Source organism: Somniosus microcephalus, chromosome 11, assembly GCF_052327205.1.
Source record: "Somniosus microcephalus isolate GS21.2 chromosome 11, FLI_Smic_1.0, whole genome shotgun sequence".
In the NCBI taxonomy this organism is placed as follows: domain Eukaryota; kingdom Metazoa; phylum Chordata; class Chondrichthyes; order Squaliformes; family Somniosidae; genus Somniosus; species Somniosus microcephalus.
The window spans coordinates 93,290,268-93,315,895 of record NC_140997.1 but is presented as its reverse complement, the minus strand read 5'-3'; the positions used below and the strand labels follow the sequence as shown (position 1 = coordinate 93,315,895).

Sequence of the window (25,628 nt, the reverse complement as noted above, 5' to 3'; positions counted from 1 at the left end):
AATGTGTGCTGTCATTATCGAATATCCCCACATGAACACTTCCTAGCAGGAGTCCAGTGATAGAGATCTGTTCGGCTGCTTGACCAACCTCTCTAGATCAATGGGTCCCTGGGGCCAATTGTAGAGCCCCCTCCTGCGCCCCGGCTGAGATCAGTGAACGCTGTACGGAGAAGAAACAGGAGTAGTTCATTGAACCAGCCCTGCCATTTTGTTAGCTGTGCCAACTCTTACCTTTTCATTCCACCCACCCACCCCCCAGCCCTTTTGGGGCCCCCAAAAACGTGGGACCTTCAGGTCTGTGGTGTCCAGTTACACGTGGGCTTTACCAACTGAGCCAGTGAGGGAGCCACATTTACACTTTAAATAGGTACGTCTTTTGGGGGTAGAAAATCCCTTGAGCAAACTGCACCCTTTTTAATATCTCTGTTTTACAGGAATGTTTAATGAATTACAAGAGTAAAATATTTGTTAGCAACACCAACAACTTGTATTTAACATAGTAAAACATCCCAAGGCGATTCACAGGAGTGTTATCAGACAATATTTGACAACGAATCACGTAAGGAGATATTAGGACAGGTGACTTGGGTTTTAAGGAGCGTCTTAAAGGAGGAGAGGTGGAGAGGTTTAGGGAGGGAATGCCAGAGCTGAGGGCCTAGGCAACAGAAGGCATGGCCGCCAATGGTGCAGCGATAGAAATCAGGGATGCTCAAGAGGACAGACAGAATTGGAGGAGCGCAGAGATTTCGGAGGATTGTAGTAGGGCTGAAGGAGGTTCCAGAGAGAGAGAGAGAGATGAGCGAGACCATGGAGGGATTTGAAAACCCGGATGAGTCTGTTTATTTCTGATACTGTTCCTGCTCTCAGTATCCTTATGTTTCTCCTCCTCCTCTCCATTCAATCATCTGAGGAGCGGGAATTTCTGCGTCGCTGCATTCTGCATGCAACTGCTTTTTACGCAGTTGGCAAGCAAGGCACAAAGTCCAGAGGTCACCCCAAGCAAGTTAAAATGTCACTTTCTTAGTCTGGATCTGACGGGAACTTTAGCAGCAGCTGAGAGCTGCGCATCATGACACAGACAGACGGGGAGCCGCGCGCCGTGACACAGACAGCCGGGGAGCCGCGCGCCGTGACACAGACAGCCGAGGAGCCGCGCGCCGTGACACAGACAGCCGAGGAGCCGCTCGCCGTGACACAGACAGCCGGGGAGCCGCGCGCCGTGACACAGACAGCCGGGGAGCCGCGCGCCGTGACACAGACAGCCGGGCAGCCGCGCGCTGTGACACAGACAGGGAGCCGCGCACCGTGACACAGACAGCCGGGGAGCCGCGCGCCGTGACAAAGACAGCCGGGAAGTCGCGCACCGTGACACAGACAGACAGGGAGCCGCGAACCGTGACACAGACAGCCGGGGAGCCGCGCGCCGTGACACAGACAGACTGGGAGCCGCGCGCCGTGACACAGACAGCCGGGGAGCCGCGCTCTGTGACACAGACAGCCGGGGAGCCGCGCTCTGTGACACAGACAGCCGGGGAGCCGCGCACCGTGACACAGACAGCCGGGGAGCCGCGCGCCGTGACACAGACAGACTGGGAGCCGCGCGCCGTGACACAGACAGCCGGGGAGCCGCGCGCCGTGACACAGACTGGGAGCCGCGCGCCGTGACACAGACAGCCGGGGAACCGCGCGCCGTGATACAGACGGCCGGGGAGCCGCGCTCTGTGACACAGACAGCCGGGGAGCCGCGCGCCGTGACACAGACAGCCGGGGAGCCGCGAGCCGTGAAGCGGACGGACAGGCGGGGAGCCGCAGTGTCTCTCTGTTTCTCTCTCTCTAGATGCTGCCTGATCTGCTGAGTATTTCCAGCATTTTCCGTTTTAATTAATTATCAGAGCTCAGTGCTGTTCAGTGTAATGCGGAAATTATTCGAGAAAATACAATTTAATCTGATATGTATTTGACAGTTTGTAATAAAAAGCTTGCCTGCAAATTGGGTTCTTTGTCCTGATTCTGTATTGTGAGATATACTTGTGTAAATAGAACAACACTAATTGTGTTTGTGTGCAGGGGTTCTGTTTGGTGTACTTGGAGGCAATTGGGACAATAGATTCCCAGGAACCTGAAGATTAATTAACTTTTTAGGGTGTTTTATATAAAAATACTTGCCTAAATATTTAATATAAAGAAAATGTTTTATGGGATGTGGGTGTCCCTGGCAAGGCCAGCATTTATTGCCCATCCCTAATTGCCCTTGAGAAGGTGGTGAACCATCTTCTTGAACCGCTGCAGTCTGTACTCCCTCAGTGCTGTTAGGTAGGGAGTTCCAGGATTTTGACCCAGCAGCGATGAAGGATCGGCAATATACTTCCAAGTCAGGATGGTGAGTGACTTGGAGGGGAACTTGGAGGTGGTGGTGTTCCCATGCACTTACTGCCCTTGTCCTTCTAGGTGGAAGAGGTCGCAGGTTTGGGAGATGCTGCCAAAGAAGCCTTGGTGAGTTGCTGCAGTGCATCTTGCAGATGGTACACACTGCAGCCACGGTACGCTGGTGGTGGAGGGAGTGAATGTTTAAGGTGGTGGATGGGGTGCCAATCAAGTGGGTTGCTTTGTCCTGGATGGTGTCGAACTTCTTGAGTGTTGTTGGAGCTGTACTCATCCAAGCAACTGAAGAGTATTCCATCGCACTCCTTACTTATGCCTTGTCGATGGTGGAAATGCTTTGGGGAGTCTGGAGGTGAGACACTCGCTGCAGAATACCCAGTCTCTGACCTGTTCTTGTTGCCACAGTATTAAGGGGCTGGCCCAGTTAAGTTTCTGGTCAATGGTGACCCCCCAAGATGTTGATGGTGGGGGGTTTGGCGATGGTAATGCCGTTGAATGTCATGGGGTGGTGGTTAGACTCTCGCTTGTTGGAGATAGTCATTGCCTGGCACCTCTGTGGCGCAAATGTTACCTACTACAGGAAACTTTGTGATATCCGGCACCGACGGGACTGAGCTGTTGCCGTCCCATCAAAACTGCCAGACAAACCAGCGCTAATGTTAAAACATACGGAAGCTTTTGAGCTCCGTATCTAGCAACAAACCCTGTTGCTTAGCAACAGCTTCTAAACAGTCGGCCATAGCTTGCAAGCGTCTCTGTAGCTAAGCAACAGCTTTAGCTAGACCTTGCAGAGCCTGACTAGTGGAAAAAAAGCAACGAAAAGAAAAAAAACTTACTGAACCGACTCCTGAATTTTGCTGGTGGCTCGAGCATTCCGGACAGTTAACCTCCAGATAAACCAAAGTTTCCTGTACTAATCAGCCCAAGCGTGAACGTCGTCCGGGTCTTGTTGCATGCGGGCATGGACTGCTTCATTATCTGAGGATTTGCGAATGGCACTGAACACTGTGCAGTCATCAGCGAACATCCCCATTTCTGACCATATGTTGGAGGGAAAGTCATTGATGAAGCAATTGAAGATGGTTGGGCCTAGGACACTGCCCTGAGGAACTCCTGCAGTGATGTCCTGGGGCTGTGATGATTGACCTTCAACCACCACAACCATCTTCCATTATGCTAGGTATGGCTCCAGCCAGTGGAGAGTTTTCCCTCCGATTCCCATTGACTTCAGTTTTAGTAGGGCTCCTTGATGCCACACTCGGTCAAATGCTGCCTTGATGTCAAGGGCAGTCACTCTCACCTCACCTCTGGAGTTCAGCTCCTTTGTCCATGTTTGGACCAAGGTTGTAATGAGGTCGGGAGCTGAGTGGTCCTGGCAGAACTCAAACTGGGCATCTGTGAACAGGTTATTGGAGAGTAAGTGCCGCTTGATAGCACTGTCAATTACACCTTCAATCACTTTGCTGATGATTGAGAGTAGACTGATGGGCTGGTAATTGGCCGGGTTGGATTTGTCCTGCCTTTTGTAGCCAGGACATACCTGGGCAGTTTCCCACATTGTCAGATAGATGCCAGTGTTGCAGCTGTATTGGAACAGCTTGGCTAGAGGCGCGGCTAGTTAAAAGCACTATATAAATGCAAATTGTTGTTGAGGCAAGTGGTAGATTCGTTCATATGTTCAGCACCCAACTTAGCTCAACTTTGGTAATGGTGTTTAAAGCGGCCTCTTTCACCTGCCAGGGAGACTCAGCGCATTGAGTTCTCACACCCTGTGCCATGAAACAATGGGGTTGTGTGCTGTGCGCCTCTCTGTCTTGGGCTGGAGTTTGGGGCCAGTTACTGACACACACAGCAATGGCACTGGACAGAGACTGCAGGAATCAGAGCCACTATTAGTAAACTGGCATCGACATATGTGATGGGAAGAAAGGCAGTATTTAGCTGAGAGAGAAAAGATTCGTGAAATCCGCGTTTTTGAAAGTTAATTGTAAATATTGTAGAAAGAAGCCTTGGGGTCCCGAGTGTGGAGAATGGAACATTTCTCAAAGGCAAACAGCAGCTATGTGCTGGAAATGGAGCGACCAGCCATCCAGCTGAAGGTGACATTCTCTGGCTTGAAGTTGTTGGATTTCTAGAAGGCAAATATACACCAAGAAACTGCTTCCTGCTCTGATTGCAGCTGGAGCGCGGTCTCTGTCCCTGACCCGAGACCTGAGAATGAATGAAACTGTCCCGACAGCTTCAGGATTCTCCACAGCTCCTGTTCAACAGAACATCACTGGCAAAGGGTCAGTGTTTAAAAACCTCAAAACAGCGAGCACAGTGCGAAGAGTCCCCGGTGGATGGAGACCTTCTGGGCACCAAAATCATCACTATATTCAATTTGATATCGGTTCCCAAAGAAAATCAGGACAATGGTTCCTCGAAACCCACAACACAATACTGAGTGACCAAGGATGGACTTAGAGGAGGCACTCTACACCTTGGTTAATCTCAAGGTCTCACTTACAGCTTTGTTTTTGCTGCCACTTTTCTGCTGAATATCTGCAGTAAGTGACTTCGGCTCAGAGTTGATGAGCTGGAGTCCGAGCTTCGGACACTGCCACACATCAGGGAGGGAGAAACTTACCTGGACACTTTGTTCCAGGAGGCAGTCACACCACTTACGTTAAATACTTCCAATCAGGTCCGTGGTCAGGGACAGGATGGTGTGACTACAAATGAGGCAGGTATGGGATCCAGAAGGTAGCATTGGAGGAGCCTCAGCCCTTGCACTTGTCCAACAGGTACAAGGTTCTTGCAGCCTGTGTGGACAAGAGCAGAAACTGCAGGGAGGATGAGCAAACTGACCACAGCACTGTGATACAGGGGGCCATTCAAGTTGGGGGAGTAAAACGTAGTGGTAGGGGGCAGTATAGTTAGGAGGATAGATACTGTTCTCTGCAGCCCAGTACCAGGGTTAAGGACATCTCCTCGGGGCTGGAGAGGAACTTGGAGTGGGAGGGGAAAGATCCAGTTGTCGTGGTCCAAGTAGGTACCAACGACATAGGTAGAACAGAGAAAGAGGTTCTGCTGAGGGAATAGAAACATAGAAGATAGGAGCAGGAGTAGGCCATTCGGCCCCTCGAGCCTGCTCCGCCATTCAATGAGATAATGGCTGATCATCCAAACTCAGTACCCTGTCCCTGCCTTCTCCCCATATCCCTTGATCCCTTTAGCCTTAAGAAATATATCTAACTCCTTCTTGAATATATTTAATGAATTGGCCTCAACTGACTTCTGTGGTAGAGAATTCCACAGGTTCACCACTCTCTGGGTGAAGAAATTCCTCCTCATCTCAGTCCTAAATGTCTTACCCCTTATCTTTAGACTGTGGCCCCTGGTTCTGGACTCCCCCGCCATCGGGAACATCTTTCCAGCATCGAGTCTGTCTAGTCCTGTAAGAATTTTATAAGTTTCAATGAGATCCCCTCTCATTCTTCTAAACTCCAGCGAGTATAAGCCCAATCGACCCAATCGCTCCTTATACGTTATTCCTGCCATCCCAGGTATCAGTCTGGTGAATCTTCGCTGCACTCCCTCCATGGCAAGAACATCCTTCCTCAGATAAGGCGACCAAAACTGCACACAATACTCAAGGTGTGGTCTCACCAAGGCCCTGTACAACTGCAGCAAGACATCCTTGCTCCTGTACTCAAATCCTCTCGCTATGAAGGCCAACATACCATTTGCCTTCTTAACCGCCTGCTGCACCTGCATGCTTACCTTCAGCGACTGGTGCACAAGGACACCCAGGTCTCGTTGCACTTCCCCTTCTCCCAATCTATTGCCGTTCAGATAATAATCTGCCTTCCTGTTTTTGCCACCAAAGTGGATAACCTCGCATTTATCCACATTATACTGCATTTGCCATGCATCTGCCCAATAACCCAACCTGTCCAAATCACACTGGAGTTTCTCGGCATCCTCCTCACAGCACACACGCCCACCCAGCTTTGTGTCGTCTGCAAACTTGGTACATCTAGTTCCCTTGTCTAGATCATTAATATATATTGTGAATAGCTGGGGTCCTAGGACTGATCCCTGCTGTACCCCACTGGTCACGGCTTGCCACTCGGAAAAAGACCCGTTTATTCCAACTCTTTGCTTCCTGTCTGCCAACCAGCTCTCTATCCAAGTCAATACCTTGCCCCCAATCCCATGTGCCTTAACTTTACACGCTAATCTCTTATGCGGGACCTTATCGAAAGCCTTCTGAAAGTCCAAATACACCACATCCACTGGTTCCCCCTTATCTATTCTACCAGTTACATCCTCAAAAAATTCCAGTAGATTAGCCAAGCACGATTTACCTTTTGTAAATCCATGTTGACTTTGTCCGATCCTGTCACTGTTTTCCAAGTGCTCTGCTATTACATCTTTTATCATGGACTCTAGCATTTTCCCCACTACCGATGTCAGGCTTACTGGTTTATAATTCCCCGTTTTCTCGCTACCACCTTTTTTGAACAGTGGGGTAACATTAGCTACCCTCCAATCCATGGGAAATGTTCCAGAATCTATAGAATTTTGGAAGATGACCAGCAATGCATCTATTATTTCTAGGGCCACTTCCTTAAGTACCCTAGGATGCAGATAATCAGGCCCTGGGGATTTATCGGTCTTCAATCCCGTCAATTTCCCTAACACCATTTCCCTACAAATACTGATTTCATTCAGTTCCTCCCTCTCATTAGACCCTATGTTCCCCGACATCTCTGGGAGGTTATTTGTGTCCTCCTCTGTGAAGATAGAACCAAAGTATGTATTTAATTGGTCTTCCATTTCATTGTTCCCCATTATAAATTCCCCTGATTCTGACTGCAAGGGACCTACGCTTGACTTCACCAATCTTTTTCTCTTCACATATCTATAAAAGCTTTTACAGTCAGTTTTTATGTTCCCTGCAAGCTTACTCTCATAATCTATTTTCCCCTTCTTAATTAATCCCTTTGTCCTCCTTTGCTGAATCCTAAACTGCTCCCAATCCTCAGGTTTACTGCTTTTTCTGGCCAATTTATGTCCTCTCCTTGGATCTTATGCTATCCCTAATTTCCCTTGTTAGCTATGGTTGAGTCACCATTTTTGTTTTATTTTTATGCCAAACAGGGATGAACAAATTCTGTAGTTCATCCATGTGATCTTTGAATGTTTGCCATTGCTTATCCACCGTCAACCCTTTGAGTAACATTCCCCAATCCATCCTAGCCAACTCGCGCCTCATACCATCGTAGTTTCCTTTATTTAAATTCAGGACCCTAGTCTCTGAGTCAACTACTTCACTCTCCATCTTAATGAAGAATTCTATCATATTATGATCGCTCCGACCCAAGGGGCCTCACACAACAAGATTACGAATTAATCCTTTCTCATTACATAATACCCAGTCTAAGATGGCCTGAACTCTAGTTGGTTCTTCGACATATTGGTCTAGGAAACCATCCCGTATACACTCCAGAAATTCCTCCTCCACAGTATTGTTACTAATTTGGTTAGCCCAATCTATATGTAGATTAAAGTCACCCATGATAACTGCTGTGCCCTTATTGCACGCGTCTCTAATTTCCCATTTAATGCCATCCCCAACCTCTGCATTACTGTTTGGGGGTCTGTATACCACTCCCACTAACGTTTTCTGCCCCTTGGTATTTCTCAGTTCTACCCATACAGATTCCACATCATCAGAGCTAATATCCTTCCTTATAATTGTGTTAATCCCCTCTTTAACCAGCAATGCTACCCCACCTCCTTTTCCTTTTTGCCTGTCTTTCCTGAATATTGAATACCCCTGGATGTTGAGTTCCCAGCCTTGGTCACCCTGGAGCCATGTTTCCGTAATCCCAATCATATCATATCCGTTTACTTCTATTTGCGCAGCTAATTCATCCACCTTATTACGAATGCTCCTCGCATTAAGACACAAAGCCTTCAGGCTTGTTTTTTTTAACATGCTTCGACCTTTTAGAATTATTATTTACCGTGGCCATGTTTGATTTAAACCCTTGATTTCTCTGACTGCCACCTTTGCTTTTCTCCTTCCTGTCTTTTGCTTCTATCCTTGTTTCCCTTTCCTCTGTCTCCCTGCACAGGTTCCCAACCCCCTGCCATTTTAGTTTAAACCCTCCCCCAGAGCACTAGCAAACACTCCCCCCTAGGACATCGGTCCCGGTCCTGCCCAGGTACAAACCGTTCGGTTTGTACTGGTCCCACCTCTCCCAGAACCGGTTCCAATGTCCCAGGAATTTGAATTCCTCCCCCTTGCACCATTCCTCTAGCCACGTATTCATCTGAAATATCCTTCTATTTCTACTCTGACTAGCACGTGGCACTGGTAGCAATCCTGAGATTACTACCTTTGAGGTCCTATTTAATTTACCTCCTAACTCCCTATATTCAGCTTTTAGGACCTCATCCCACTTTTTACCTATATCGTTGGTACCTATATGCACCACGACATCTGGCTGTTCACCCTCCCCTTCCAAAATGCTCTGCAGCCGCTCTGAGACATCCTTGACCTTTGCACCAGGGAGGCAACATACCATCCTGGAGTCTCGTTTGTGGCCGCAGAAACACCTATCTATTCCCCTTACAATAGAATCCCCTATTATTATAGCTCTAACCCTCTTTTTCCTCCCGTCCTGTGCAGCAGAACCACCCATGGTGCCGGGAAGTTGGCTGCTGCTGCCTTCCCCCAATAAGCCATCCTCCCCAACAATATCCAAAGTGGTATATCTGTTTGAGAGGGGGGTGGCCACAGGGGACCCCTGCACTACCTGCCTGCGCCTACTACTCTGCCTGGCGGTCACCCATTCCCTTCCTGCCTGTGCAGCCTTTACCTGCGGTGTGACCAAATCATTAAACGTGCTATCCACGACATCCTGAGCATCGCGAATGCTCCAGTATGTATCCATTCGCAGCTCCAGTGCCGCAATGCGGTCTGCCAGTAGCTGCAGCTGGATACGCTTCCCGCACACATGGTCGTCAGGGACACAGGAAGTGTCCCTGATTTCCCACATAGTGCAGGAGGAGCATACCACAGCGCCGAGCTGTACTGCCATGACTTACCCTTTAATTAATTGAAATTAAATTAAATTAAATCAATCCCACCAATTACACTATAATTAAATGATATACTCAAGGGCCCTTGTTTACCAGCAGTCCCCGCTACACAACAGAGACCTTAGAAACTATAAACCACAAAATTTAAGTTTGGAAAAAATGAGAATGAGAAATACTCACCAACCAATCACTTACCTGCTTTCTGGTGACATCACACTTTGATTACTTTTTACTTCTCTCTCTCCTCTCACAGTGAGTTCAGGCCCCTCTCCGACCGCGCTCTTTATTTACTAGCCTCTGCTCTGGTTCCCAGCTAGGTCCGCTCCTCCTCAGCTGCTCACAGTGAGTTCAGGCCCCTCTCCGACCGCGCTCTTTATTTACTAGCCTCTGCTCTGGTTCCCAGCTAGGTCCGCTCCTCCTCGGCTGCTCACAGTGAGTTCAGGCCCCTCTCCGACCGCGCTCTTTATTTACTAGCCTCTGCTCTGGTTCCCAGCTAGGTCCGCTCCTTCTCGGCTGCTCACAGTGAGTTCAGGCCCCTTTCCGACCGCGCTCTTTATTTACTGGCCTCTGCTCCGGTTCCCAGCTAGGTCCGCTCCTCCTCGGCTGCTGACAGTGAATATGAACAGCTAGGGGCCAAATTAAAAAGCAGAACCACAAAAGTGGTAATCTCTGGATTACTATCTGAGCCATGAGCAAATTGGCATAGGGCCAATAAGATCAGAGAGTTGAATGCATGGCTCAAAGATTGATGTGGGAGAAATGGGTTTCGATTCATGGGGCACTGGCACCAGTACTGGGGAAAGAGGGAGCTGTTCCATTGGGACGGGCTTCATTTGAACCATGCTGGGACTATTGTCCTGGCCAATCAAATAACTAGGGTGGTAGATAGGGCTTTAAACTAAATAGTGGGGGGGGGGGGGGGCGGGGGGAGGGTTCAGGCGAAGGGGAAGGAGAAGGCAATAGTGCAGGGTAGCGATAGGGGTAATGATAACCAGAGTGTGACAGGAGGAGACAGAGCATACAAACGTAAGAGTGCACCAGCAAATAGAGACAGAGTAGGGCAAAATGGTAAAAAGACAAAATTAAAGGCTCTTTATCTGTATGCACGCAGCATTCGTAACAAGATAGCTGAGTTGATGGCACAAATAGAAATAAATGGGTATGATCTGATAGCCATTATAGAGAAGAGGTTGCAAGGTGACTAAGGTTGGGAACTGAATATTATGGGGTATTTGATATTTTGGAAGGATAGGCAGAAAGGAAAAGGAGGTGGGGTAGCTCTGTTAATAAAGGATCAGATCAGTGCAGTAGTGAGAAATGATATTGTCTCAGAAGAGCAAGATGTAAAATCAGTTTGGGTGGAGATAAGAAATAGTAAGGGAAAGAAGTCACTGGTGGGAGTAGTCTATAGGCCCCCTAACAGTAGTTACACTGTAGGACAGAGTATAAATCAAGGAATAATAGGGGCTTATAAGAAAGGCACTGCGATAATCATGGGCGATTTTAATCTTCATATAGATTGGACAAATCAAATTGGCAAGGATAGCCTTGAGGACGAGTTCATAGAGTATATTCGGGATGGTTTCTTAGAACAATACGTTGTGGAACCAACCAGGGAGCGGGCTATTTTAGACCTGGTAATGTGTAATGAGACAGGTTTAATTAATTATCCCATGGTAAAGGATCCTCTAGGGAAGAGTGATCATAGCATGATAGAATTTCAAATTCAGTTTGAGGGTGAGAAACTTGGGTCTGAAACTAGTGTCCTAAACTTAAATAAAGGCAATTACAAAGGTATGAAGACAGAGTTGGCTAAAGTGGACGGGGAAAATAGATTAAAGGGTAAGACGGTAGATAAGTAGTGATAGACATTTAAGGAGATATTTCATAACTCTCAACAAAGGTTTATTCCAGTGAGAAAGAAAGACTCTACGAGAAGGATGAACCATCTGTGGCTAACTAAGGAAGTTAAGGATGGTATCAAATTGAAAGAAAAGGCATACAATGTTGCAAAGATTAGTGGTAGGGCAGAGGATTGGGAAATATTTTAGAAACCAGCAAAGGATGACTAAAAAAAAATAAAGAAGGAGAAGATAGATTATGAAAGTAAACTAGCAAAAAATATAAAAACAGACAGTAAGAGCTTCTACAGGTATATAAAAAGGAAGAGAGTAGCTAAAGTAAACATTGGTGCCTTAGAGGATGAGACTGGGGAATTAATATTGGGAAACAGGGAAGTGGCAGAGACTTTGAAGAAATATTTTGTTTCGGTCTTCACGGTAGAAAACACTAAAAGCATCCCAATAATAATTGATAATCAAGGGGCTATAGGGAGGGAGGAACTTAAGACAATGACTAGAGAAAAAGTACTAGGCAAACTAATGGGACTAAAGGCTGAAAAGTCCCAAGGGTCTTAAAAGAAGTGGCTGCAGAGATAGTGGATGTGTTGGTTGTAATCTGCCAAAATTCCCTGGACTCTGGAGAGGGCCCAGTGGATTGGAAAAACGCAAATATAACGCCCCTATTCAAGAAAGCAGGAAACTAGGCCAGTTAGCCTATCATCTGTCATTGGGAAAATGCTGGAATCCATTATTAAGGAAGTAATAGCAGGACATTTAGAAAATCATAATACAATCAAACAGAGTCAACATGGTTTTATGAAAGGGAAATCGTGTTTGACAAATTTACTAGAGTTCTTTGAGGATGTAATGAGCAGAGTGAATAAAGGGGACCAGTAGATGTAGTGTATTTGGATTTCCAGAAGGCATTCGATAAGGTGCCACATAAAAGGTTACTGCACAGGATAAGAGCTCATGGGGTTGGGGGTAATATATTAGCATGGATAGAGGATTGGTTAACTAACAGAAAAACAAAGAGTCAGGATAAATGGGTCATTTTCAGGTCGACAAACTGTAACTATTAGGGTGCCACAGGGATCAGTGCTGGGGCCTCAACTATTTACAATCTATATTAATGACTTGGATGAAGGGACCAAGTGTACTGTAGCCAAATTTGCTGATGATACAAAGCTAGGTGGGAAAGCAAATTGTGAGGAGTACACAAAGAGTCTGCAAAGGGATATAGATAGGTTAAGTGAGTGGGCAAAAATTTGGCAGATAGAGTATAATGTAGGAAAATGTGAGGTTATCCACTATGGTAGGAAGAATAAAAAAGCAAATTATTATTTAAATGGAGAGACTACAAAATGCTGCGGTACAGAGGGATCTGGGGGTACTCGTACATGAAACACAAAAAGTTAGCATGCAGGTCCAGCAAGTAATTAGGAAGGCAAATGGAATGTTGGCCTTTATTGCAAGGGGAATGGAGTATAAAAGTAGGGAAGTCTTGCTACAACTGTACAGGGCGCTGGTGAGACCACACTTGGAGTACTGCGTACAGTTTTGGACTCCTTATTTATGGGGTGTTATACTTGCATTGGAAGCAGTTCAGAGAAGGTAATTCTAGGGTACTTCCTGAGATGAAGGGGTTGTCTTATGAAGAAAGCTTAAGCAGGTTGGGCCTATACTCATTGGAGTTTAGAAGAATGAGAGAGGATCTTATTGAAACATATAAGACAGGGTAGATGCTGAGAGGATGTTTCCCCTCGTGGGGGAATCTAGAACTAGGGAGCATAGTTTCAGAATAAGGGGTCGGCCATTTAAAACAGAGATGAGGAGGAATTTTTTCTCTCTGAGGGTCGTGAATCTTTGGAAGTCTCTACCCCAGAGAGCTGTGGAGGCGGAATCATTGAATATATTCAAGGTGGAGATGGACAGATATTTGAGCTACAGGGGAGTCAAGGGTTATGGGGAGTGGGCGGGAAAAGGGGAGTTGAGGCCAAGATCAGATCAGCCATGATCTTATTGAATGGCGGAGCAGGATCGAGGGGCCAAATGGCCGACTCCTGCTCCTAGTTCTTATGTTCTTAAAGTCCTGAAATGAAATTTAATAAGCTAACTGCACGATAGATTTCTAACTTGCCGGGTGTAAAACAGGCGGTGCGGATCGGCCTCCCGTTTTAGAAACCGCCCGAAGTTGAAAATCTGTGTTCTAATTCCTAAATTGCATCTGCTGAATGTGTCTCATCTCCTGTGTTTCAGAAATTCAACTGGCGCTTTTACAGATTTGTTCTGAATGACACAATGTTATGTTACTACAAGGTCAAAAACGACACTGACCGTGAGGTAAGACACCCAGAAACTGTTGCTTTATATCTTTATTTCGTCAGGTTTCCCTGGGCTATATCGAACATTTATATACACTCTTTCTGCTAGCTCCTTCCACACAGCTGCTCATCACACACAGGAGAAATTAAGAATGATAGATTTAGTCAATCGCAAGATCATGATGGAAATTTCAGAAATGTGTATTTCAGGAATGAGCAATTTTATATTTCCTGAAGGAACAGTTCAATAAGATATTTTAATGATAATTTCAGCTCCACACATCCTGTCCCAAGCACACCAATGATACCGGGATAGTGCAGTTTTGTGTTGGCGAATTTTCAGAATTGTGCATTAGTCTGATGAAAGTGAGATGGAATTTGTTTATAAACCATTTTGAAGTTAAATCCTTCTGTGTCCTTTCAGAAATGGGGCTTAATATCATCAGTGGCCTTTTGTCATTTAATCTCTCCTGCCTTCCACTCTATCACAGACCTTCCCTTTTGTTCTTTCCTCCCCCCCACCCCCTTTCCCAGCCCCTACATATGCTTAAAAACCTGTTACATCTCTAACTTTTTCCAGTTCTGATGAAAGGTCACAGACCTGAAACGTTAATCCTGTTTCTCTCTCCACAGATGCTGCCTGACCTGCTGAGTGTTTCCAGCATTTTCTCTTTTTATTATTATTATCAGTGCTTTACTCCACTGAAAATTATCATCGAATTTCAATAGTTACATTCACCCACAAGGTGTTGAAAAACATTTCTTTTAATATGAAGGTATTAAACTGTTCCTTTGATTTCCTCACAGGGCATCTTATGGGGCAAAATTGATGTCAGATTTGTAAGTCATTTTTTGTAACCTGTATTTAGTTAAGATGTTGTGTGACCTCTGATTGTGAGCTGTGTTAAGATGGCTGTGTGTGACCTGTCCTTATGATATATTGCCGGTTTTAACACTTATTTCACTCTCTTATGATTTTAGATACATTTGGTGAGAGAAACGATGAGTGTTGATCACAACTATCCATTTGAAGTTGTTTTATCCAATGGGAAGATTATAATCTTGGTAAGTTATGGGAGATATGGTTAGCAGTGAGTGAGGTGAGAAAATGAAGGACAGAATTGAACATTCCAAGATTCACAGACAACATTTTAGACAGTAGCATGAGTGGGGCCAAAAATAGTCATACTTATAAACCGGATCAGAAATGGAGCGTTTGGCCCTGGTGGAATAAGGGTTAAAATGTCACGAGATTGCACCCTCCCAGCCTGTGATTTTTCTGCCCATTCGCCTTTTATCCCAATGTTACCACACATGTGACCGACCCTGCCTGGGCAATGACGAAAACCCGAGAGCAGGTTGTCCATGAACCCTTGCAGTAGCAGATGGGTCGTAATGTTGGGAGATGACGAAAGGGCAAAGAAAGAATGTGTTAAAAAGATGATCTTGTGCTCAATAATGGGGTTATTTATTTTAATTGAATATATCTTTATTAAAACAACATTTCTGGTAATACAGAAATGGCACAATGTTTTATTGTTAATTTACATGAGGTCAGAGTTTGGTGTTTTGCCCTCAGGTGGCATCATCAAACGAACAGAGGTTGAAGTGGCTGCGGTGCCTGTGGGACTCAATGCGCCTAGCAGCGGAGGACAAGAGCACGCTCAGGTACCCACTTCCTCTTCATTTCAAAACACTTTTACATTCCTCTCCAGTTCAGTCCCTTCCTCTCCTGAGCTCCCCATGTTCTCTTTGGTCACAGGTGTGCGCACAGATCTGAGTTTTGGAGCTATGGCTTCAGGTTGCATGTTAGGCTGTTTATGTATTGGCTTCTACACAAGTATTGAGGGATGGATTTCTTGACAGCACAAACTAAAAGGCAGGATTAACTGTCTGGCAGATACATAGGAACAGGTGGAGGCCATTCAGCCCCTCAAGCCTGTTCCACCATTCAATTAGATCATGGCTGATCTGTATCTTAACTCCATTTACCCGCCCTTGGTTCTGTAACCCTGACCTAACAAAAATATATCAATCTCAATTTTGAAATTTTCAATTGACCCCCAGCCTCAACAACATTTTGGGGGAGATATATGATATATCAGTGGCTTGGTTGATAGAGTGAGAGTGAGATCGCCTATAGGCGTAGGTAAGTAATAGGGTAGTCAGTGTGTCTGGCACAGCCGTGTAGAAATGGGATGCGTATTATAAGAACACAAGCCAAGATGTTGGCTGGTACTTGAACAATACATCTGCTAAGGGAATGGTGGGAATATAGGAAAAGGGGAATGTATGAGTGTCTCGATGACAGCCTGCCTTGGGATGATCATTGCACTCCTAGTGTAGCAGGGAAAGGTCTGCTTCAAGTAGGTGTGGATGTACTTCTGCGCCAAGCCTTTCCAATGTGACCAATACAAAACCACTCAGGTCCTGCTTCATTCTGTAATGGGTCTTCACTTCCGTTCCACTTGTGCGCTGGTTTTACTAAGATCACGTTGGGTGGGACCTCAGGTTGAAGACAAGATCGAACAGTTGCACTCTTTGGCCGTGACTTCAAATTCTCCCCATCCAACGTGCACACCAACTTAACGTGTCTGATTTCAACTCGGCTTTGGCCAACGAGACAAGCAGGAAAAAGTCAATTATACAACACAGAGCTCCGATGAAGATGATGATTTACCAAGAATAATAAAAAGGGTAACACTTCTATTCGTCTTTGATATTTTGAAGCTTTCCATTCCATTACTGAGACATTTAATTTATTGGAAAGACATTCCTTATCTTCCAGGGTGATTGCATCAGGCGTCGGATTGCAAGTGATCCTCATTGTATCCCTTCCACTGGTATGTACCAAGTTTAAAGTGAGGTGCCTGTTAAAGATTTACAGTCATTATTATAAGCTGTTGAGGTACCAGCAAAGAAGTTCTTCGGTGTCAGCCTTGGCTCAGTTGGTAGCACTCTCACCTCAGAGTTGGAAGGTTGTGGGTTCAAGCCCCATTCCACAGACTTGATCATATAATTCAGGCTGACACTCCCAGTGCAGCGCTGAGGGAGTGCTGCACTGTAGGAGGTGCCGACTATCGGATGAGACGTTAAACTGAGGCCCAGTCTGCCCCCTCAGGTGGATGTAAAAGATCCTATGGCACTATTTTGAAGAGCAGGGGAGTTCTCCCCAGTGTTCTGGCCAATATTTATCCCTCAACCAACATCACTGAAACAGGTTATCTGGTCATTTATCTCATTGCTGTTTGTGGGACCTTGCTGTGCGCAAATTGGCTGCCGCGTTTCCCCACATTACAACAGTGACTAAGCTTCAAAAGTACTTCACTGGCTGTAAAGCACTTTGGGATGTCCTGAGGTCACGAAAGGCGCTATAGAAATGCAGAGCTCTCTTTCTTGACTTTCTTTGTGGCCTCTTTTAACTGTTCCATCCTCCAATGAGCGGAACAAATGAAAACACTTTTTTTTACCAAATTTCTTCCTCTGTTAAAGTTCCAGTGAGAGTTTTGGTGAGTAAAGTGGTAGTGTAGGTTCTCAAGACTTTCATTCTAACTGGACCTGTTTTGTATTCTAGGTCTGAAACCCGTGTGCAGATCTAAGAGTGAGGACTGTGCACTACCTGCAAAGTCACAGAGCAGATCTTCTTGCAATGATCAAGCCTCCTCTTTGGACAGCAGGCTGGCTGGACATGGTTCGGACAATGTCTTTCCCACTTTAGAACAGGACAGCATAGAAGCACAGGGTAGGACAAAGACAGGAATAGCAATTGCACTGATCATTGTGGGATGAAAGGCGATATGGCAAAAAATGCTAGTTTTAGTCTGCTCCTCCTGGCCCACAAGGAAACCATTCAAAATCTGCAGAAACCCGCCTTGCTTGGACTCTTCCCGCCCCGGATCTGTCCAATTTACCCAGGCGCGATCTCCACTGTCACTTGCAAAGCTTGAGGTTAAAATAGCTACCAGGCCCGAATGAGATCACCAGACTCCAACTTTTGAATATTTATGAGGCCCTCGCCTACCTGGGGTGAGAGCCTCCGACAGTGCCCAAAACGTGCCTGTTAAAATGGGGTGGAGCCGGAGCGCTGTGCGAGCAATCACCATCCCAAACTTCTCACCCACTCCCACCCATCCCGACTGACCTATCTGTGAGTCAGCCAAGTGACCTCTCAGATTTCTTGGACAAGACACAAATAGGCAGCAGTCAGTATGTTTGAGCAATAGATCAGATTTATTAAGCTTACAGCGTAATCAATACTTAACATTAGGCGATAGTAAAACGAATAGCTTGCAGCCCTTGGTCTCTGGAGCCCTTTGGACACAGGCAACGTCGTTGTAAGTCTGTTCCTTTTCTTTGCAGCAAATCTCTGTGTAAAGTTCTTTGAGTATCGAGGTTTTAACCCTTTCCTTAACAATTTGTTTGGCTAGGGTTCATATATGGTCTTTAACACAATCACCTTCTTTAATTGGTTCTAATGGTCAAAATACCATTGTCACTCAAGTTATGCTTAGTAACCAGGCCACTCCTTTTCCAGTACATTTCCACTAACTCTGCTCCGCTGTCGTGTTATCTTGTTTATAGCTTTTCACCCCATTTGGAATTTACCCTATCTCTTTCATTTCATGTCTCCCTGGTACAATGCCTTTATACCAAGGGCCCATATCAGCGCCTGTTTTACTTGTCTTGAGGTATCCAGACTATCTCACTTTCATCTACCAGATAAACACCTTAACTTCCATGATCTCTCTCATTTTATGTCCTTATACTAATTATCCTTTAAATATCATTGCAATTAGTTTTGTTAAGTGAAATCTAAGTTCTACTCAACATTATAGTATGTTATTTAATGATTTGACCTTCACTTGCAGCCTGTAGCTGTTTATCATCAAAGCTTAGTCAAAACTGCTTTTGACTGTCCTTGTAGCTGCATTCTGAATAAGTCTTAGCTTTTTAGTTACCCAGGAGTAATTATGGGTAATATTATTTGGTCAATGGCTACACTTCAAGTTATACATATGATTCTCGTCTACTAAATATCTTTAAATATCAGCCTTTCCTACATATCCAAACTCCTCGTCCTATTTAGCCCAAACACCTTAGCCAACCTGTACCAAACAACTCAGCCAAATATCCCAACATAATCCAGCCAATCCACAGAAATACACTAGCCAACCCATTTAAACTAAATTCCCCAAGAAAATTTGTAGGTTGATGTTGGACCCAGGAAGTTTTTATTTGGTTACTTGATTTTCTTTTTGCACTAGCCTGCTTTATACACCAATGGCTGTGCTTGTGACTGAGTCACTGTGTGTACAATCATGTGTTGCTCTTTACCAGACATGGAGAAAGCTCAGAGCTTCCCAGAGGACACCGACGCTTTCATAAATGAGATATTGAACAGGATCACATTCAACAGACAGTCACAGAAAATCACAAAGAATACGATCCAAAACCTTGCAGGTTCAAATGCTGTGGACTCATCTGGATAATGGCGAGTGTCTACATATGGCCATGTTCATGTGTCTCCCCACTATAACATGGTAAGGGTAAATATGGCAGTGATGGTGTGCGGCCTGCTCATTGTATATGTGAAGCATGCTGTTGTTGTTTTGGTTAGCGGGGTACCTGATGTGCGTCAAATCTCGTCACTGCACTCGAGTCTCCAAACCAAGCTAGGGAGAAATGTACACCGGTAGAATTCTGTTGTGCGATATAGAATGCACACTCTTTCCCCGCAGGGATACACCCCACTTACCTACGGCCAGCTTAGGTGCAGGTTGGCACAGCCAAGGATTAGGGACCCCCAAGTGTGTACAGGGATATTTCTGCAGTTTAAATCAGCCCCCACTGCATAGCTTACCAGCACTGGTAGGCTTCCAGCTACTTGTCCAGCTGGAACCATCTGACCTTTCTGGTCAATTGGCCTTGAGTGGGTAGAATCCCAGCTCCTAGTGACAACTCTATCCCTCCAGGCCCTATGACTAAGCCAAGCTGACTGGTCAAAGCTGACTGGTCAATCACCGGTGTCTTGGGGATCTGCCTGGCTGAGCTTGGCTATCGGATCGCCAAGGGTCAGCTTGGTGCCAATCTACCATCGGCAGGCGTGACATCTTGGAGCCACTTCAACCTCAAAAGTGATCACACTTATTTCCCCCCACACCCCCTGAAGATGGTCAGCATTTCCCCCCCACACCCCCTGAAGATGGTCAGCATTTCCCCCGCACACCCCCTGAAGATGGTCAGCAATGAGTCAATAACTAGTAAAAATGGTGCTGTCCCCCATCCTTCGTTCCTGTACTGCTTATATTGATATCCCTGAAGTACTGCTTCTTTTGGATTACAGTTATTGTGGTTTGAGGACAGTAAAGGTGAAGAAACTGAGGAAGGGATGGACTCTCCATTGGACTGGGCCTGCTACACTGCAGCTGGCCTTTGTATCACAGCAACAATTCTATCTGAGAAACTCAAGCTGCGTCCAGTAGCCAAGGCCAGTGACGCCCCTCGGAGCATCGAGATGACACAGTGCAAGACCCCAATCACATAGGGTGAACTACTCTGCTCAAACAACTCCCCGCATGGAGAAATGTCTCCTGAGGGCTCTGCTCACTGATCATTTTAAATTCACGACCCCTCGTTACCAACACCTCGATCAAAACCATGAATTTAAAACACTATTCAATCGCTTGGTTTTCTCTACCCCACTTGAAATGGTCCCAGTATCTCGCGGGTCTCTTTTAAAAAGGAAGAAGTTTAGGTTTGTCTGTCAAATTTGGATATTTGCGAACTCACCCACCCTATTGTGGTTAAGGTCACTCTGAGTCGGGACTGCTTGCATGTCAATTATTGAATACTGAAGTGGGATCCCATGAAGTTATCCAGAGTGCAGCGTGTGAACTGCTTCCAATGCTCCACTGGGTTGCCCAGCTCCAACAACGAGGTGTGTAGGTAGGGCTTTGGCGAAACCCTGTATTCCATGGCGGGAGGGATTTAAAGAAGCCTGGGACTGGGGCTATTTTACACGAACAAATGGAGATCCTGCAATGGAAAAACTAATCTCAGCTGTGTCTGTTTTACTCATGAAATAAAACTTTGTTCTGGCTCAAGATTGTTTCTTCTATTGGAAAGAGATCTATACAGTGAAATCATGGAATAGCAACAGATAAGGAGTGAGCTGTACCCAGCCAGGGGACATCCCTCTAGGCCCATACACTGCCATGGCTCAAGAAACCAATGGTTGTACTGATATACCTATCAATTCATCCAATGAAAAGCGTCGAGTTAGGAAAGTAACTATAGGTTTTTATTGGCTAAATAACAGAGCCCACCCTCGTGGGTGATCGGATCCAACAAGGAGGAATGCCAGCCAGTCGACCACCTTTATACCTGGGCAGGTAGGTGGAGCCATGGGCGGAGTCAGCAGTGGTCAGCCCAGGTATAACAGCGTGACAAGAGGCGACCTCGTATAGTGATACAACAGTGTGAACCGTGATAACCATAGAGTAACGATATAACAGTGATAACTATAGTGTAACGATAAAAGTGGTTTACCACATTCACCCCTTGTTTAGATTCGAGTCCGGCGGGGTGAAGTGTACTACCAGTTCTGGTATGTCAGTCTGTCCGGAGGCCTCGTAAGCCTTTCTGATCGTCGCAGCGGCAGTGTTGCATTATCCGGTGTTAATGCTGGTGTCTGCGTGGTCGGCGAAGGCTCGTGGGGTTCCGGCATGCCGTCTACCTGGGCTGGAATTGGGGGGGGGTAAAGGTGGTGTCTCCGGAATGCCCGAGGGTGCGAGGTCTCGTAAGGAGACTCTGTCCTCCCGCCCGTCTGGGTATGCCACATAGGCGTACTGGGGGTTGGCGTGCAGGAGGTTCACCCTCTCGACCAGGGGGTCCGTTTTATGGGCCCTCACGTGCTTTCGCAGCAAGACGAGCCCCGGAGAGGTCAGCCAGGTTGGTAGCGTGGTTCCCGTAGTCGACTTCCTGGGGAAAACAAACATTCGTTCATGGGGGGTGGCGTTAATGGCAGTGCAAAGTAGTGACCGGATTGAATGCAGCGCTGCCGGGAGGACTTCCTGCCAGCGGGAGGTTGGGAGGCCCTTAGACTTTAAGGCTAAGAGGACGGCCTTCCATACAGTCGCGTTCTCTCTTTCCACCTGGCCGTTCCCTCGGGGGTTGTAGCTGGTGGTCCTGCTTGCAGCAATACCTCTCGCTAGTAGGAACTGACGGAGTTCCTCGCTCATGAAGGAGGAGCCCCGGTCGCTATGTATATAGTTTGGGAACCCGAACAAGGCGAAGAGGTCGTTCAGGCATTTAATGACCGTGGTACTGGTCATGTCTGGGCAGGGGAAGGCAAAGGGGAAACGGGAGTACTCATCAACAATGTTGAGGAAGTACACATTACGGTCAGAGGACGGGAGGGGCCCCTTAAAATCGATGCTCAAGCGCTCGAAGGGGCGGGTGGCCTTGATCAGGCTTGCTCTGTCCGGCCTAAAGAAATGCGGTTTGCACTCGGCACAGGTCTGGCAGTTCCTGGTCATGGTCCTGACCTCCTCGATGGAGTAGGGCAGGTTGCGGGCCTTAATGAAGTGGTAAAGTCTGGTGACCCCGGAGTGGCAGAGGTCGTTGTGGAGGGTCTGAAGTCTATCAATTTGCACGTTGGCGCATGTAATTCGTGATAGAGCAGCAGGGGGTTCGTTCAGCTTACCTGGCCGGTACAAGATATCATAATCGTAGGTGGAGAGCTCGATTCTCCACCTTAAAATCTTGTCGTTCTTGATTTTGCCCCTCAGCTTGTTATTAAACATAAAAGCGACCGAACGCTGGTCGGTGAGGAGGGTAAATCGTTTGCCTGCCAGGTAATGCCTCCAGCGTCGTACAGCCTCCACGATCGCCTGGGCCTCCTTCTCGACCGACGAGTGTCGGATCTCAGGGCCCTGTAGGGTCCTTGAGAAGAAGGCCACCGGTCTCCCCTCCTGGTTAAGGGTAGCGGCTAGGGCGAAGTCGGATGCATCGCTCTCCACTTGGAAAGGGATGGACTCATCCACCGTGTGCATTGTGGCCGTAGCAATGTCTCCCTTAATGAGGGAGAAGGCTGCGCACGCTTCCTCCGTAAGGGGGAAGGATGTGGACGTCATGAGGGGTCTGGCTTTGTCCGCATAATTGGGCACCCATTGGGCATAGTAGGCGAAGAGCCCCAGGGTTCTCTTCAGCGCCTTTGGACAGTGGGGGAGGGGTAACTCCATGAGGGGGCGCATTCTTTCGGGATCGGGGCCGATGACTCCGTTCTCTACTACGCAGCCGAGGATGGCAAGGCGCGAGGTGTTAAACACACATTTCTCCTTATTGTAGGTGAGGTTCAGCCGTTGGGCCGTACGGAGGAATCTTTCCAGATCAACATCATGGTCCTGCCGGTCGCGGCCGCAGATGGTGACGTTATCTAGATAGGGGAACGTGGCGTGCAGCCCGTTCTGGTCAACCATCCGGTCCATCTCCCTTTGGAAGACCGAAACCCCGTTGGTGACGCCGAAGGGAACCCTAAGGAAGTGGTAGAGGCGGCCATTCGCCTCGAAGGCGGTATACTAGCGGTCCTCAGGGCGGATAGGGAGTTGGTGGTAGGCCGACTTAAGGTCGATGGTAGAGAATACTCGGTATTGTGCAATCTGATTGTCCATATCAGATATGCGGGGAAGGGGGTATGCGTCCAGCTGGGTGTACCGGTTTATGGTTTGGCTGTAGTCGATGACCAGGCGGTTTTTATTGCCGGTCTTAACAACTACGACCTGGGCACGCCAGGGGCTGGTGCTCCCCTCGATGATGCCCTCCTTCAGGAGACGCTGCACCTCAGAGCTAATGAAAGCTCTGTCCCCGGCGCTGTACCGCCTGCTCTTGGTAGCGACGGGTTTGCAGTCGGGGGTGAGGTTAGCGAACAGGGAAGGTGGCGGGACCTTGAGGGTGGATAGGCCGCAGGTGTTACGCGGTAGGCGGTTTAAAAGCTGCTGGTTGTCGACTGTGAGTGGGGGGAGGGGTCCACCGTATGCTAGAGTGACATTTTGGAGGTGGGATTGGAAGTCCAGCCCTTGTCGGACGGCAGCGCAGAGCTGGGGCAGGACGAGGAGTTTAACATTTTTATACTCCGTGCCCTTAACCGACAGGATCACAACACAGTAGCCGCTGATGTCTGTGGCGTGGGACCTCGATGCCATCGAGATCCGGTTGCGCGTTGGCCGGACAGTGAGGGAGTAGTGGCTCACCGTGTCTGGGTGGATGAAACTCTCCGTGCTTCCGCTGTCGAACAGGCAGGTCGTGGCGCGGCCGTTTACTTTGATGTCCATCATGGACTTGGACAGGTGATGCGGGCGGGCTTGGTCCAGTGTGACGGAGGCTAGTGTATGGCTGAGCGAGCTGCTGTAGTCTGCGGGTGAGGCGGTGGTCGGGTCTGGAGGCAAGGTGGCGGTCGAGTGTGGTGGGTAAAATGGCGGCGCCCACGAGGTTGGACAAAATGGCGGAGAAGATGGCTGCCCCCACAACTCACATGAGGCACTGCTGGTGTCGGTTGCCTGGATCAAAGATGGCCGCCCCCATAACTCACGTGGGGATGCTGGCATCTGTGGCCTTGATGGAAGATGGCCGCCCCCACAACTCGCATGAGGCACTGCTGGCCTCTGTTGATTTCCCTCTGCAGGCCTTAGCAAAGTGGCCTTTCTTCAGGCAGCTTGAGCACGTCGCGTTTCTCGCTGGGCAGCGCGCCCTCGGGTGTTTCGCCTGGCCGCAGAAGCAGCAGCCGGCGGCCCGATCGCGGGGCTCCGATGTCGCAGCCAGTACCGGGGGTGGCGGTCCCGATCGGGTCCGGGACGCCGACGCTGAGGTAGGTCCCAGGGGCGGCGCTGCGAGGGGTATTGCGGTCGGGGTCGGTCCCGAGTCCCAGGGTCGCGAATTACAGTACCTGGAGTACGCCTCGAGGTCCCGATGGGCCACTTCTAGGGAGCGAGCGAGGGCTGCAGCTGTGTTCAGGTCGAGGTCCTTTGCTTCAAGCAGTCTTTGCCGTGAGTAGTCGGACCGCAGGCCTTTCACGAAGGCATCGCGGATATTATCTTCAGTATTTTCTGCCGCCGTTACCGCTTTAAAGTCACAGTCCCTGCCGAGTGTTTGTAGCGCCCGTAAAAATTCATCTACAGACTCTCCTGGCTGTTGCGGGCGGGATTTTAGGAGATGTCTGGCATACATGGAATTTACCGGGCTCTGGCGGCCTCGTATGTAGTAAGGTCCCGGATGAGTGCGAATACTTTAGGGCTCACTTGGGCGGTCAGAACTCTTAGCTTGGATCTCTGAGGCACGCCGGATTCTCCCAGGTAGGATTCGAAACAGCTCAGCCAGTGTTCGAAGTCGAGGGCTGAGTTTGCTGCCTGTGGGTTTAGATCCAGGTACGGTGGTCGGAGGGCTCGCAGCCAGGCCGGCTGCTGTGGCTGTTGTAGCTGGGCGTCTGGCTGGTCGTTTGGCTGCTCAAGTAACGACATTTTAAAATTTAGCCAATAAAATGGATATACCTATCAATTCATCCAATGAAAAGCGGCGAGTTAAGAAAGTAACTATAGGTTTTATTGGCTAAATAACAGAGCCCACCCTCGTGGGTGATCGGATCCAACAAGGAGGAATGCCAGCCAGTCGACCACCTTTATACCTGGGCAGGTAGGTGGAGCCATGGGCGGAGTCAGCAGTGGTCAGCCCAGGTATAACAGCGTGACAAGAGGCGACCTCGTATAGTGATACAACAGTGTGAACCGTGATAACCATACAGTAACGATATAACAGTGATAACTATAGTGTAACGATAGTGAACGATAAAAGTGGTTTACCACATGTACAAAATAACCGCTGACCTCTACACAAACATAATCCACCTTGATGTTCTTCATTCCTCCACTGAGAGCTTCATTCATTTCTACCTAAAGCTCCCACTTTGAAATGGTGAAGGAGAATTAATATG

At 47.7% G+C, this 25,628-nt stretch overlaps 1 protein-coding gene across 1 annotated transcript; it reads left to right on the top strand.

Annotated features, from left to right (window-relative positions):
* Nucleotides 1–1,069: 1,069 nt before the first annotated feature.
* On the top strand, nucleotides 1,070–20,748 carry LOC147110750 (uncharacterized). The gene is made up of 11 exons (XM_085999956.1): nucleotides 1,070–1,279; nucleotides 2,449–2,493; nucleotides 13,581–13,664; nucleotides 14,453–14,485; nucleotides 14,627–14,710; nucleotides 15,225–15,312; nucleotides 16,254–16,342; nucleotides 16,434–16,488; nucleotides 17,220–17,387; nucleotides 18,983–19,185; nucleotides 19,989–20,748. The coding sequence occupies exons 1-10, from the start codon at nucleotides 1,070–1,072 to the stop codon at nucleotides 19,132–19,134; spliced, it is 1,008 nt and encodes a 335-aa protein (XP_085856082.1). The 3' UTR covers nucleotides 19,135–19,185; nucleotides 19,989–20,748.
* The last annotated feature ends 4,880 nt before the right edge of the window (nucleotides 20,749–25,628 follow it).